Consider the following 17,868-nt stretch of genomic DNA (forward strand, 5'->3'; position numbering starts at 1 on the left):
TTTATCATCTTAATATTTTATTAGACTATATTATATAGGAATTTTAAAACTTTTTTTTTTACAAAAAAAGTGTATGCAATGAAGAATTTATACATTTAAATAACTTATGTATTGCAGTAAATTAGTTGTATAATTATGCTATATAAAAACAAATAAATTATTACCTTATCAAGATTTAATGATTGTAGAGCTGGAGGAGTACTCGATATTTCCTTTTTTACTTCAACATCTTCCACAAAATCCAAATTAATCATATGTATATCATTATTGTTAGCTTTTCCATTAGAACTGGGGCATTCTGATAACAGATTAAGGAATCATTGATTTTAAAATACATCAAATATTACATGCTAAATGTAATTTAATGTCATTAAAATGACCACTTATATATATATATATATATATATATACACATGTTACTGTGAAAGACCAAAATTAGAGAATGTCGACACATACGACAGCCCATTGGTGAAAGACCAAATATTTGGTGATATTATTAATGTTACATTATGTTAGTATAGGTTTAGGTTAGGTTTAGGTTTGTTTTAGGTTAGGTTAGGTTAGTTTATGTTACATTATGTAAAAATGTACTTCAGACAAGCAGCTGCAACTAATTCGAGAAATGGAAGAGAAGGCTATACATGCTATAATTGCAAAAAAAAATTGCTCTACGACTAAATGCTAGGAACAATATTTTTATTTCAACGTTCACATCAGTGCATGCTGAATGTCCGTGAAAGTGAGAAATAATGATATTTAGAAAATTTCGTACATGCACGAAACGACTGTGTGAATGCCGACATTCACCGAAGAATGTTGATATTTGCAGGATTTCGGTCTTTCACAGTATAATATATATATAATTATACACACACACACACATATATATATATATACACATGTTGTCCCATGCAACTATTTTTATGTAGTTATTTGTTTATCATATGTTGACCAAAACCACATTTCTTGTTTTCAAAGTTATTCCCAAGTACCACCAGTACCACCTTGTGGGAGCACTGATCTAACTCTAAACCAGAGTTTGAAGCTCCTTGCATAATGTACAATGACCTTTTTTAGAGCTTGTACCCCCCTTTTTGATAGTCTGCTGATCACTACCATGTGTACAAGAAATTTTATATACAGGAAATAACTGAGAAAAGATAAACTTTGTAATGGAACAATCTTGTAATTACATAAAGTTTAGAAAGTTAGATTGAAGTTGTCTGTTTAGAATTCTAAAATTAGATCATATATAACAACATCCCAGAGCTTGAGGTTTTAATACTAGCCAAATGATCACCAATAATAATCAGGCTAATAATAGCCCAGTCATTATCAGTGATCATTTGGCTTATATAGATCATAAGAAAAAAATAGAAAAATTTCTTTATAAATATTCAACCCCATCATACAAATAGTTAGGAAGGAACAAATACTTTTCAAAATAATAAAAAAAAATTTTAATCCAGGAATAAACTTGTTTGATTTCTGAAAAAATTAAATGGAATCTTGTTTCATCTTAGTATTTATTAATATACAGTAGAACCTCGCATCACGAGCAAACCAAATTGTTAAAAAAATGACTTGCTTAACAAGCGATGTTTTGCATAACAAGTGACCAGGAGAGGGGAAGTCCTGGATTATGCACATGCCCTATCAGTCTGTGTTTAGCACTCATTCCACTAGCATCTTAGTGTTGCTTGTGATCACACATTTTTCCAAACTTCTGTTCACACATATTACTTACAAACATCAACAACCATAGCATGTTATAAAATAAACACGCCAAATGATAAGCCAAATTCTTGGTCTATGTTAAAGCCATAATTAAATATTAGAAAGTAATTAATTTGACAAGAGGTAGGCAGTTATGTTACCATCTCGTATTAAATTTAATGACTGATTCCAGAAATGACTAAATTAAAATTTATTTATTTATAATTATTACATTAAATATGAGATGGAAGCGTAACTGCCTATTTCTAGTCAAATTAATTAATTTCTAATATTTAATTATAGCCTTTACATAGCCAAGAATTTGGCATGTTTATCAGACATATTATCTGTGACTTTTTTCTTTTCTGCAAATCAAATTTGCATTCCAGGTAGGTCATTCCACACTAGAAGAAAAAATGATGATTCATGCTCCTTAACAATGTATATCATATAATTTTCTTTGAATAAACGTTATACAGTAGAGCGTCGAAAATCGGAATCAATTGGGGACTGGGGTTGTTCCGATTACCGACTTTGTATGAAAAAATATATTAACCTGTCCGATGTTCAAATTTTTCTCCGTTGCATGTCGCTTCGTGTTGAATTTTCGTCGATTTTAAACCTAACGAAAATTTTTATAATAATAATCGAGGCTATCGTATCGTTAAAAATTATTTCTTCATTTTGTACAAACAAAATAAATATATTCAAGAATATAAAAAACATGAAAATTATACTTTAGAAGTAAATCTAGTATCAAAAACGTTCGATTCAGCACGACACAGTCTGACTGAAAATCCTTCCGATTACTGGCGTTCCGATTAACGACGCTCTACTGTACATAAAATATTTGAGTATTTTTTCGGCGTGGAATGCATTATCATATTTTACATTAATTTATATGGAAAAAAATGTTTCACTTAACGAGTGTTTTGCATTACAAGTAAGATTCTGGAACGAATTATGCTCATTAAGTGAGGTTCCACTGTATATTTTTTATATAATTCTATTAAATATTTTTGAAATTTTATGTTTATAAATATTAATGAATGCTTAAAACTCCCTTATGCTGTATATGTTCTTATATGCATAATGCTCTACAAAAAGTTATTCTGAAATCTGTAGTAGAGATTTCTCATATAGACTGTATTCAGTAATAAATTTCTCAACAGATGGCACAGCTAAGGAACTTACTAACACTTCCAACTTCTAACTTCCTGTTGTTGCTAATCAATGTTTTTGTGAGTGTGAATATTTCTAGAAATATGTTTATGACACTTTGAGATAATGAGTGCAAATTTACACCCTAAACATAAATATGGAACAGTATGCTGAGTAGTATATTCTGTTAGTTTCATAGGTCAACCATCCAATAATCCCAACAGTCCAGAGTGGGTACCATCATTACATCTTCACAAATCTCGAGAAAATATAAAAAATAAAATGTTACAATTGCTATAAAAGATCCAGATAATTCAGATATTTCCAGAAATGCAGATAAGTCTTTCAAAAATGTTAAAAAAACAAAAAGATACTTCATAGATAAACCATCTAATCATTCCAGAGGTAAGTAGCACTGAGGAACCAGCATATCACTTGCAAAATAACGCAGGTGAAATGTCATAGTATATATCTTATTAGAAGAAAATATAAAATTAAAAAAAAAATTCTAATTACATCCAAAAAAATAGCAAATCTAGGAAAAAAACAAATGTTTAATATTCAAACAGAATATTACAACTATTATTTATCAAGATCAATCTTATTTTACAGTGGATTGATAAACACTTCTTTATTTAGTAAACTGTTAGAGTTTATTAATACAACTGGAATAATTACAGGTAAATTTCAACTGAGAAAAGATCAGTTTATGCTGACCTTGATGAAACTAAAACAGGGATGGATTTGTTAATAATGATCCAAGTTTCTGATTTGCAAGGGCAAAATTTTGGTCAGGATTTGCAAATCCTGACCAAAATTTTTAAGCAAACTGAAAGTTATAATAAGAATAATAAGCCTATCTCTAGCACTAAACAATAAGCAGAAATATTATTATTTGGTGTGAATAAAGAAGTATAGACTATTATAAAGCCCATTATATCTACACATTAAATATATTATAATGAAAAAGTATTAAAAATTTATGATGATAATTCAATTTTTGTTGGCCCTTAACACTGGGACCCCAGAGCTTAAGCCTTATTAGTCCCTATGTAGATCTGCCCTGTACACAATATATGTATGCTGACTGGGTATTGCAAACTTCCAATATAGTCTGGCTGTGTTAAATGCTTTGAATGACATCATGAGCACACAATTGTTTGCCGCGGCAAACCTCCACATGAGCAAGTGATCGAGTTCCCCGCAAGCATCGCACTGACTTAAAACCGCTAGTCAATAGCTGTCAATATAAATAAAAGCAAACACAAATGATAAAAGAGCTTACATGTTAGAATAAATTATTATTGGCATATTTGTTCTCAAATAAAAAATATATTGACAATCAAAACTCTCTCTTAAGCATGTGGTACATGCTAAGCAAGCCCAGAGAATTCATCCTTGCTGATTTAGAATCAGTGTATCTACAGTTGTAAGGATGTTTCAGGACTGGCTTAACTGTACTATTGTACCATTTAATTGCTTATATTGTACCAAAGAATACAATTAAATAGCACAAAGAAATACAGTTAAAAAACTTGCAAGATATTTTCAAAGACCCCACTGTTTGAAAATATTAGATGCATTATTGATTAATTTAAACCTTTCCAAACTTTTATATGCTTTAAAAGCTTCTTTTGGGTACATAGGTATATTTACTTTGCATAAGATAAATCCAAATGTTTCCAAATTAATGTATGCTCAAATTTTTAACTGTTTAAAAATGTTATTTCTGACTTATTCGTCTAATGGATCTGGAAATTCTAATCTTTATATTTTTTTTTCTTGATACCTTAAATTTGTTTCAATATCCTACAAATTAAAATGATTTTCAGGTACCTTTCACCTCTATCATTTAATTACAACTAACCGGAAACACAAAACAGAAGTTCATGCAAGTCTTTCATAAAAAGCATGTGCATGTTTTTGTTTATCCAAGAATAAAGTCTATACACTACATTACCTGCTTATGCTACATTAGAGCTTCTCAGAAAACAACTTTACTATGTTTCACACAAGTGCAGCTATAGAAAGATCTCTTGTAATAGCATCCACATCTCTTCTTATTTAGGCTTTCATAAATTTTCCCAAAATGGATAATACTTTGATAATACTTAGTAAATGATAAGATACAAAATCAACAGCCTGATGGCTACATTTGAGAATTTCACTACTCTACAAAGATGAAAGACTTAAGCATTGGATATTTCTAGAACTTAAAATGATTTAGTTGATATCTTTTTGAGTCAATATAGAAAACAGAAGTACTATAATTATAAAATCTCATATTTTTGAAAATGAAAAGTATTTCAGATATTTTATATATCTAAAATATATATAAAATAAACCAGAAGTCTTATTAAGTTTGAAATTATACTATTTATATAAAAATAGTAAATTTAAGATCTTAAACATAAATAACTACAGTATTAAAAAATAAATTATTATTTGTAACAAAAGAATTATATTTAAATGCAATTTATTCTAAATATCCTTCAGTTGAGAATCTTGATAAATTTTTAAAATAAATTATCAATATCTGCAGTGTCATTAAATATGAATTTAGTCACAAAGATATGCGTCATTAGTCAGTTGATAATTATTTATAATACCAGTAATAAAATTAACAGAACAGCATAAATTGCCCTTAGTATGAACAGTTGGTTTGAGTTATCTATCTTAAAAAGTCCTTAATAATAATCATAAGATATATAATAATTATTATAAAACAGGAAGCACAAATATATTCATACAAAAAAATATTTTGCTAGTTAGATTTATACTATATTTATTTGAATGTAAGACAGATTTTCCTATTTTAATATCTCTGGAAATGTATCACATCAAATATGAGAAGCATCCTATAATAATTAGCTATCTCTATCTGTCTTATTTTTCTATCACTAATTCCATTGTGTCATTTCAATACTTTTATTAGATAAATACCTTATCACAAATACTGTATTGAAGACATCAGCTTGGGGACCATCAATCCTTTCCCTCCTTGAACTGTTTGGATTTTTAATGTGTTATAGTACCCTTATCTGACTAATACACATTAGCAGGAGTTACTTTACTGTGTAAGAGTTTGTAAGATATCAACTTTAAAAGTTTTCTGTTTTGGTTATGTACTGATAAAAATGAAATGAATCACAGCAAACATGGTCAAATGAGTATGATGGCTAATTGTCGAACTTGATGTTGTAGCTTTCCACCTTCTTTTGAATATTTTTTTATAAAGCAATCATAAGACTGCATTACAGGAAAAGAATCATTATATATTATATAAAATGATTCACAAAATATATATATTTGCAATTATAAAATGATACTGGCCTAAAATATATATATTAGGCCAGTATCATTTTATAATTGCAAATACAATAGACTCTCCTATGTACAAACTAATATGGGATGATCCAGATATTAGAAAAGTCTGACAAGGAGACCCTACGGCTTTGGGGAAACAGATTTTGATTATCTTCGGTGTGGAGGTAGTACACCGTGTGAATGGTGGGTTTTCAAAGTAAAAATATTAAACTTGGAACAGTAGAAATTAAATTAAAATAAATAAATAAAAAATAAATTAATGCATAAATAAATAAATACATTATAAGTATTTATGGATAAAAAAAAAGTATACACATGAGAATTGAACCCAAGCACACAAGCGCATGAGTCAGGAGCGTTACCACTCACGCCACAGCTCAAGCGACAGTACGCGTAATTTATATATGAAGTGCTAAAGAAAATTTTAAGTTCATTTTTCTCGATTACATTTGAGTATTGCACTTCAGTATTTTACAGATAGTATATTCACACGGTGTACTACCTCCACACCGAAGATAATCAAAATCCATTTCCCCAAACCCGTAGGGTCTCCTTGTGAGTAAGGGAGTGTGATCATTTTTAAAATGCCTACCATATACATACCAGGTTGTTCAATAAGTTTTGTCATTTGATAAGAACAACACAATTTTATGGTTTGAAATACATTTTATTATTTAATATAATCGCCCTGAACTTCAATACACTTGTTCCAGTGATCTTCTAATTTATGGATTCCATTCCTGAAGTGAGAATTCAGAAGACTGTTGAAATACGCTTCCACAGCTGCAATTACCTCTTCGTCTAATGAAAATCATTTACCAGGCATGAATTTTTTGAGATGTGAGAACAGCCAGAAGTCAGAGGGAGATAAATCTGGCAAATAGGGTGGATGTTGCAAAAACTCATACTTTAATTCACTGATTTTTGCAATGGTTTTGAGTTGTGTGAGAGGGTGCCCTGTCTTGATGAAAAATGATTTTTTTCTTCTGAAAACCAGTTCTTTTCTCATGAATTCTTACATCCAGCTGGTCCAAAAGGTTACAATAATAATCTGAGTTTATTGTTTTACCAGTTTGGAGGTAATCCACAAAGAAAATTCCTTTTGCATCCCAAAAAACTGATTTTAACACCTTGGCTGATTTCTGGCATCCATTGTGCACACAGCTTTCTGTAACACAAAACTTCAGCCAAAATTTCTCTCACACTGCCTAATGAGATCCCTAGGGCTTCTACTAAATCTCTCTTGGTTAATCAACAACCTTCCAAAACCATATGCCATATTTTTGCTACAATTTCTGGCGTTGATACACTTTTTGGATGTCCTTCATGTGGATCGTCTTCAAGACTTGTATGACCACGTTTAAATTCAGCAACCCATCTTTCTACTGTTCTAATTGAAGGTGAAGAGTCCTTATACACTTTTAACAATCATTCATGAATTGTTTTGGTGCTACACCTTCCAAAAATAAGAATTTTATCACTACAAGATATTCCATTTTTTCCATTGTAAAAAAAATACAGTGACATGCAACTTTGAACAGCTGTAAATATACCAATGAGTTGACAGATCTATGTAAAACTTCACACGTGTTCATAAAATAGTAGTACTATTTTTAGAGAAATAAAGTGACAAACTTAATAGTGCCATCTCTTATTGAATGACAAAACTTATTGAACAAGCCTTTATATATATATATATATAATGTTTATTTTGACTTTTATGCTTATTTTTGACAATTACAATTAATTTTGAAATTATTGTGTTAAAGTTATTTGTTTTATTCTTCTTGATTCACTGACAAACTGCTACATCATGCCAATGCCTCATCATTATCACATTAGCAATGGTTGATGCATTGTGCTCTTCTATAAACTTCAAGGCAACCTTAATAAAAAAAATTAAATGTACACATTGCAGTATGGATAGGCAAGATTTGGACTGATGTACAATATTTAAAAAAACTTTTGTTGCCTTTATTGCTGTTTGCTGTGTATTAGTTGGATAAGTATACGGTAACATATTAAAAAAAATCAAACAGTTCAAGGAGGACAAGGGTTGATGGTCCCCTTGTTAGCTTAATCTTATTAGTCTATTGTAGTAATGTTGTACTATTTGAATGAAAATTTCAGAAAAAGTTGATCAGCACTCTCAAGAAGTGTTACATTTCTGATGCTTTAAAACATGTGGAAAGATCTGAACATCAAATCCAGTGTTGATTGGTGTATAGTGTACAGTAAACTAAAACTGCATGTATATAATAAGAAATTAAAATTCAAGGACATGGCAAACAACATTAGTGTTAATTCAGAAGAGAAACATTACAAGTGAAAAGATTTCTAACTTTGATACTACAGAAAACAGTGATATATAACTTATTTTACTTACAATAAATGCCAAACAGATAGACTTTGTTCAGTATTTCTTGTCAAAAGTTTTTTTTCTTTTTTGAAAAAATAGACAAGAAATCTGAGGGTAAGCGTGTAGAAACCAAAGGTACTGTACATCTTAGTTTCAAATAAATATAGTTATTAACTAATGATTTTTTTCAAACTGCTCTCAAAAGAAACTGCCTTATATACAAGTTTTCTTCCCCAGTTTGATTATAGAAAATTTTACAAAAGATATGTCTTGAAAATGGAAGATGTATATTCACTTTCATAGTTACCTAAAATTTGTATAAAAAAAAAAATTTTTATTCAAGTATTTAATTAAAAAAGCTATAAGTAATTGAAGAGATTAGAATTTATCAGCAATCTTGAGATTTTATTTGGATTATCAGTTTAGATAATGAAGCACGGCACAACATTGAGTGTTCTTCTGAAAGCCAAATGGATCAAAATCCTTTCTAACAACAGTTTTTTCTTATAAGCCTACTTATATCATGTGAATAAACTATTAAACTATTAGTAAAAAAGTTCAGCAAATATTTTCAAAGTCAGTTCTACAAATTGCAGGTGGGATATAAAGTTATTGTAGAAATAATAAAAGGAAAGGAGGTTTACCAAAACTACATCATCATACCAACAGGGAAGGAAGGAGCCAAAAGTGACTCAAAAAATATGCACATAATCAATAGATGGCCCTAAAAATATACTGTAAATTTGTTTAAAAGTAATTTATTACATTTCTTCTTTTGTACATTGTCAGAAACATTTAAAAAATTTTCATCAATATTAAAAAACACCATAAAATTACAATTAAACATCAATTCTTTATTATTAGGCATTTTCTAAACTTAATGAATTATTTTTTCTGAATTTATATATACAGTTGAAACTGTATCTCAAACACATTTAGTTCTAAATTTATTTTCCCCCTGCAATTTCAGTCTAAATTCAACATACTTCCCATGCTTATCTCAAATAATTTTCTCCCAAACTTATCTATCTCAAATTAGGGACTGAAATGTCAGTTACAAATTTAATGCACAACGATTATATTTTGATAGCATAAACTAATTGAGAAACATCTCTTGCAATACAGTACTTAGTTGCAATTAACACTGCTTTTCTCTGACTGGCTATGAGTTTGGCTTGCATCTTATTTGTTGAAGAAAGTATCAGAAACTATTAAACTATTTCTGTTAAAGTATATCAAAAATGCTTTATTTATATCTAATACAGGTATGTATGTACCGAACTTGCTATTACATTTATAAAGTACCATACCTCCAATCAAACTTATTACTGTTTACTCAAAGCCTGTCTATCTCAAATTTTTTCTCATCCTGTGAGTGTGAAGATAGAATTATTAGAATAAGTTTCAAATTAATGTTTTAATCAAATGAAAAACAAAATTGATACATTTTTTGATTCAACTGTATTTGACTTAAATTTAGATTAAATAAAGAGTTTATACAATTATTAAAAATTTGAACATAATTTAAATTCTGTTTTGAACAGATATTTTTTATTGGCTAATCTACACAAGTTTTTAAAACACTTATTTAACTTGCTTTGTATCATGTCTTCAGTGTTATAATTCAAATTTCATCCTCTTCTAATCAAGGCATGCATATCTTCAAAGTTTTAGACTTCTACATCTGATGAATTCATTTTCACACCCACTATTCTCCCTACTCCAAACCAAGTAATTTTTACATTTAGTTATGTTTAATCATGATTTTTTAGAGTAAATGCACTGTAATCTTGTATATGTTTCTACCGTAATTTTGAAAAACAATCAATAAAACCTTTTAAAATTTTTTAATATATATAAAATTATTATATAATCATGTTTGTGCATGATTATATAATAATTTCCTGTTAATACTTCAACAACTGGATATTAACAACAACAAAATGTTTAAAATTTTATTTAAAATTTAATGTTTTATATTCATTTTGGATGACTTATTGTAGCAGATAAATTTAACAAGTTTTAATTTGTATTTAACATATCTAAATAAAATACATTTAATTTTTATACAAACATTGATTGTAATTATATTGAAGTTTGTAAACAAACAACTGGATACATTATAAAACTACAAGCCAACCAATGCCATATGTCATTGGGCTAGAAGACTACTATAAAACCAATAAATTATGAAACAATTTGGTACTAGAGAAAGGCATTAGGTGCCATCTTGTAATAAATTTAATGATTATAATTTTTAATTAAATAATTTAGAACTACTGGAAGAAATAAATCGGCCCAGAGCGGGACTTGAACCCACAACTCCTGCTTGCCGTGCAGATGCATTGCCAATTACGTTACCCGAATCTCTGGTCCAATCCCATCTTCCAGTATATATAACATTGTTATAACCAGCAACGGTTATTAAGATGCCTGGCTGGGGAATGCATCCAGCACTCACATCCTGTAAACATCTCCTAAGGCATTCAACCAGCCATCGCAAACCCAGCAAGGCATATATAAACATCATCACTATAACCTGATACGTTATAGTTTGATCCTGAAGTTTGGTATATCAATCACAGAATCAAAAAGACAGATTAATAACAGCAAAATGTTATTAATCTGTCTTTTTATTAATAACATTTTGCTGTTATTAATCTGTTATAAATCAATTATTCAATTCTAAATTTCAAATAAATATATCTTCCACTCATTTCATAACATTACAATAATTTTTTAAATGACAAATCAACATAAAGCAAAAATATTTTAAACTTCTCTAAGTTTAATTTTGTCTTTAAAAAAGTTCAAAAAAAAATTTGTAAAATAAGAAAAAAAAACATCAAAAATTCAAAACAAAAAGTTAAAAATTTAATTTGTATACTTTTACATGGAGCTAGATATCTTCTAAGAATAACTATAATACAGATACTGTTTGGACAATTTTTAAACAACAAGAAGTTCTTATTCAAAAAAATCTATTATGTTAATACTACTTTATTACTAATTTTTAATTATATTAAAAAAAAATTGATATATAATGTCAAATTTTTTAAATGCCAGTTTCAGTTTCTTCTAAAAAGTGTCATTCTATCAATACTTTGAATTTAATAACATTAATATTTTTTATGGTTTTTGTTGTAAACAAAAGATATGAATCATAAATTTATTTAACTTGGTTAAATTCCATTGACAATAATTTAAATCTTCAGTCATTACAATTCATTCTGAATTATGTATATTTATATATTCTTTAAACTCTAAACTCTCTCTGCATGTGTGTGTGTACACATACAGACTTTAGAGAATAAATAAACTGTGTATACGCACACACAAAGTTTATTTATTCTAAATATGAAACTTGTTTTGAATGATTATAATCACTAAAACAAGTTTTACACTTAAAAGTCAAATACTAAATTTTGCTATTATTAATTTTCCTTCATATTTCCAATTTAAAAATTTACATTTGATTAATTTTTCCCTCTTATTTGAACAGGCTAAAATAAAAAATATTCTATTTTACTTTTATGGCAACGTCATATTAACACAACAGTTTCTCTCAAAATGATAGTCTTCTGTTCACACATCTTTTACAAAACTAAAAAAAAAAACTTTGATTCTAATATTCTCTCTCTAACACGTAAAAAGTTATTTTTGCTAGTTTTTCAACTTTTTTTTTAACTTATATAATATTGTCTAGCTCTGTTTTTTAAAAACAAATTCAGAAGGTAAAGTGAATTTAAGCAACTTATTAAAACTTCAATATTGAAAGATTAAAACAGATTAATAGAAGATGCTTCATGTCAACATACACCATAATTTGATTTTTAAAAATTATTAAAATATACTGTACAAAGGTTAATTTTTTAAATAGACAAATTTTTTTATTCAGCAATAGATTAGATCAGGGTCCCCAACCTTTTTGTACCTAAGAGCACAATCTAGAATACCGGGCGGACGGCGGGCACCATTTATTTTTTCAAGGTGAATTTATACTTGGACATAGTTAATAATACATACACATAATGTACAGAAAACATTTAACTCCAAAAATGTAATAAAACATACACAAGACTATTAACAATAATTTTTACAAAACAAGTAATTACTAAACAATGCATACAAAATCTACAGAGTATAAAAATTCTTTATAAAAAATATAAATCTGAAAGTAAATGTGTTTTTTGGCATTGCATTTCATTGGCCATTGCTTCGTAATTAGGAGAGTATGATGATATTCCTGCTCGTAAGCAATTGTCAAGGTCTGTAAGTCGTGATCTGTACTTTGATTTTATGATATTCAGAACGGACCGGTTTATTTCATTTCAGGTATGGGAAATTTGGTTGGTGAAGATTTGGCGGAGGGGAAAAAGAGATCGGTCGCATTTCGCTTTGTGCTTTTATCTGTGTTGGACGCCATTTCTACTTTTGAGTGGTTAATCATTAAAAACGAAAAAACTTTTACATAGCATTTTATTGAAAACCGAAATATTTTTATTTTTATCGTGGTCGCACAGCGGCGGGCACACGTAAAACGATCGGCGGGCGCTATAGTGCCCGCGGGCATAGGGTTGGGGACCACTGGATTAGATTATGCAAAATAAGTTCTCTTTTGCTGTTTAAAATCAAAATATATTAAAATAGGTGTTTTCATATCTTCATAGTATAGAAGGCATCTTACAATCAAGATTGAAAATATCAGTTTTTGGATTCAAGGCAATGCATTATACACTTCTAAACAATAAAAATCTGAATTATGATTAATAATCAAATGACTAATTAATTAATAACTTGCCTATGTGACCTATCAGTGAAGTTTCATTAAATTATTGATAATTTGTCTTACTTTCTTCAATATTACTGTATTGGTAGCAACTATGCTTGAAGACATTACTTGAAAATAAAAATAATTATCAAACTATAAAAAATATTCTTAAAAAAATGAAAGAGTATCTAACAAACATTCTTAATCATTTCCAACATATTTAGTTTGATACCCAAGATAGAAAAATTTTTCCAATGTTACTCTAAACCAGTGATTCTCAATCTTTTTCGATCCACCGCCCCCTTTGTTCCATAAAGTTATACCCAACGCCCCCATGTGAGGAAAGATTGGAAATATTCTTAGGAAAACTTTTCTATGAATCTCACACTTTGTGCCTTTACCGTACATTGTTCTCGACATCTGGAAACCATTAAATGAATGTTTCCTCTTATCCGTTTGACAGAGGAAAGGGAACTTTTACCTTTGATCACCGTTCAGTACCCTGCCTCCAACACCCCCTAGATTTACTCACCACCCACAAGGGGGCGTTATCGCCCACTTTGAGAAACGCTGCTCTAAACCATGACCCATGACCTCTATCATAACTATAATAAAAATCGGTTCTCAGTGACAAGCATAGTAATTATTACATCTCTCAAACTTTATTGAGGAAGAAAAACCCTTTGTTAGTGGAGAATTTAAGGAATATTTTATATTGTGCATTTGTACTATCACATTTCTATACTTTCAAATTGATATATAGATAGTCCTCTGTTAACATAGCAGATATATTCCTTTAAAATAGCATGTTAAATGAGCATTCCATACAACAGCTATTTGCAACCCTCCGCCTCCAGAATCATATTATAACAAACAAGGAGCATGACATAGTAAAAGATTGACTGTAAGTATAAAATTATTTTAAAAACAACAATACATCTTGAGGATTACTAATGTACTAAAATAAATATTTTGATTTTACCATTTGTCTGCATTTTTGCACTAGCATATAAAAATTTGCAGAGTATCTCCAAGAACATATCTTGTAGCATTATGTTTAGTTGAAATATGTTCAGTTGCTTGTTTAAGGCAACTGAAAATATTTTATTGACCAGAAATATTTTTGGCTTTCCTAACGCAATCATCAGCCATTCCAAATAGAGCAGTTACACGTGAAAGAATATATTAGTTCATTTTCAAAAAATTTAAAATAATTGAAAATTTAAACACAAATTAAAATTAACAATCCATATATAAAAAACTAACACAAATTAAGTGCTCTAAAAATTAAAAATTAATAATATATTCAAAAATGTAAGTGCTACAGCATGTATCTATACAACACAACACACATTTTTATTACTATTTATTATTATTTCTTCATCTTTTTTCCACAAGTCACAACAACTTGTTTAAATGTAAAGTTTACAATCTGTTAAGTTTGCCATTCAATTATTTATAATCTATGTCCATTAATATTTGTAAATGTTCAATTTTTAAAACACAAACTTAATAAGGATCATTAAAAATGATTTATTCAACTTAAAAAGCATTTTCAACCTTTTTATTGTTATTCAAGGTTATGTGTGAATGAGTAACAATCTATTATATAAAATATTTAAAAATTTAAATGTTAACTCTAATCAAATTCAACTACTTTTTGGCAATAAATAAATATATAAATAAAATCAATAACTCTCCAATACTGGAATAGAATAAACATATGCAACATACCAATACCAGCACACTTGAAATTAAGAAATATTTACTAATGTTTTCATCTGTTTATAACAGACTTCTTCAGGTATATAATGCAAAACAAGATGGCTACATTAAAATCAAATGAGTTTTTATGAACGATTTAAAAGTTCAATTTAAAATTCTTCTGGAACAAAGTATCTTTACAGTTTAAAATTATTTTCCAAAAATATTTTTGAATAACTTACAAAATGCATGTAAATTACTTCCCGAAAAAATTATGTATTTAGTTTAAGATAAAGATTTTCCATAAGTGAAAATATAAATTAAATCAGTTATTTGTGTGAAAATAATTGTTCTGAAAATTATGTTAACTGCTGTAAGTAATTGGAAAAAAAATAATCTTAAACTAAATACATAATTTTTACAAGAAATAATTTAAACAAATTTTGTAAGTTATTTAGTTTAAAAATATTTTTGAATATGTATTTTGTTCAGAAAATAATTTTAAATTGCTTTGTAACGTATATGAAAAATAATTTTAAACTGTAGAAATACTTTGTTCCAGAAGTAATTTTAAATTGAATTTTTAAATCATTCATAAAAACTCATTTGATTTTAATGTAGCCATTTTGTTCTGGTTTATATACCTGAAGAAGCCTGTTATAAACAGATAAAAAAATTAGTAAATATTTCTTAATTTCAAGTGTGCTAGTATTGGTGTGTTGTATATGTGTAAAAAAATTTTTTTTTATTCCGAGATGATCTTCCAAATTCTGTCCAATTGAGTTACATCATGTGAATTAATTACCTAATATACTTATAACAAATATATCCATATCTTATCTATTTTTCTAATTGGATAACAGTTCCTTAATTTATAAATTAACTTTGGTCTTTCTACAACATGTTACTGATTACACTTATTGTTGGTCACCTTAACCAGCATGTTTTGATATATTTATGGTACAGTTTAATGGAGTTTATTTGATGTTCAAACAAAATTTCATCAAATTCAAAAAAATAATAATAAAAATTGTTAATAGGTTAGTGTGAATAAACTCTTATTTGCATTCATTAATATCATTTATTTGCTATTTTTAAATATACTAATAATCAATATAGTAAAATTTGATATCTGTTGAAATTAACCAAAGATTTGTGAATTTTATAAATATAGCCTCCATTAAAATTTGTGTAAATAATTTAAATTAAAATAAATAATTACTTTATACATCAATTTAAATAAATTAATGATATTGATAAAAACCACAAAAAATATATATAATGCTATTACAACCTGTAAATATATTAAAATTTATATAATTTATTATGGACTTAATTATTAAAAAAAATAATAATAAACAATAAATGACAAACATTGTATTTAAAAAATAAAAAAACCAAAACAGATTTTATTCTGCATCACAAGAAAATTCTCAAGTAACTTAACATTTGCATTCGTGTTGTGTAATATATGTCATTAAATGGAATATAGAGTAAAAAAATTATAAAAAGTGTACAAATCTATCTTTTTAACATATTAAAACAGTAAATTAAAAAATAAATAACTTTATATTATAAAATTCAAAAATGCATAAAAACATTTACTAGATCAAATTAGGTCATTGAATAAGCATGTATTATGTTTTTATTTCAATAATTAGTGTTTGAATAATAATCCCAATTATTAATATTAACACTTGTACAACTAAAATCAGTTAAAATAAGGCATTTTTATAAGAAATAAATTTTAAAACACAGTTTAGAAACCATGTTTTCGTGTTTTTTTTTATTTAATATATTATTATTATTATTTGATTAATAAAAATAAATTCTTAAATCAAATATATACAAATCAGGTTAGGTTCCATTAGAAATTTCATTAATATTACTATGAACTTTTGTTTTAGAGAAGCATAAACATCTTTATAATTGATACATTTCATGAATTTCAGTAATAAGTCATCGAAAAACACACACATTTATTCATTTGGAGTGTAAACATTGATCTGTAAAGGCATTTAAAAAACTCGAAATTTTTTTGCTAAGTTATTTCTGTCAAAGCACATCTTAAAAACCATTTGTGCATAACAAAATTATTTTACTTTATTGTATAATTATCAAAGGACGGAAGTTTAAACATATATAAATAAATACCTACAAAATGATTTAATATGTTAAAGAGGTTAAAAAACAGTATATGTGATAGGAAATTTAACATCGATGGCTTATTCAAAAGGATACTTAATATCAACATCTTAGTTTGATAATCGAATGCAACGACTTCACCTTCTACCGTTTGCTGGTGACATGTTTTACATCTAACGATACTTCCGACAGTAAATAATGTAAAGTCCTCGTTTTCATCCGTCGTCGCCATCTTGACTTTCATTTTGGTGAAGAAGATTTAGTCTCGACTCCACAAACCGGTATACAAATAATACTGTGAACGAGAATACATGTTCTTTAATAACTCGGCCGTGTACGTGGCGCTCGTATTTTACTTTTTTAAACTTTAAATTCTCAAAAATGATTGGTTATTTAGATAAATAATATACAGTTTGCCCAATTAGAAAAAGTTTAAATTTTTCGTCATTGTGTTTACAGCCAATTACAAACAGTTTTATTTGCTTATCATCGACGTAATTACATGTTTGCTTTAAATGTAATATGTGCAATGATTGGATCATTTAAATTCAGCGACGCTTTAGTTTAAAAATTTAACAGTAACTTTATGTTATAAAAGTACAAATTTATTTAATTCAGAAGAAAAATTTCCTTAATTTAAAACGCATGTATTTTCACTTCCTGTCATTTATTCAATGTTCATGTG

The 17,868-nt window shown here is 27.7% G+C and overlaps 1 protein-coding gene across 1 annotated transcript in view; it reads right to left on the reverse strand.

Annotated features, from left to right (window-relative positions):
- Positions 1-17,526, reverse strand: part of LOC136985839 (protein LSM12-like) — a 29,982-nt gene extending 12,456 nt beyond the window's left edge. The window contains 2 exon segments of the mRNA XM_067283208.1: positions 165-298; positions 17,280-17,526. Coding sequence (XP_067139309.1) covers positions 165-298; positions 17,280-17,427 — 282 coding nt within the window. The 5' untranslated portion in view covers positions 17,428-17,526.
- Between the last annotated feature and the right edge of the window lie 342 nt (positions 17,527-17,868).

The sequence above is a fragment of the Centruroides vittatus genome, unplaced genomic scaffold, assembly GCF_030686945.1.
Source record: "Centruroides vittatus isolate TY-2023 unplaced genomic scaffold, ASM3068694v2 contig_979, whole genome shotgun sequence".
NCBI lineage: Eukaryota > Metazoa > Arthropoda > Arachnida > Scorpiones > Buthidae > Centruroides > Centruroides vittatus.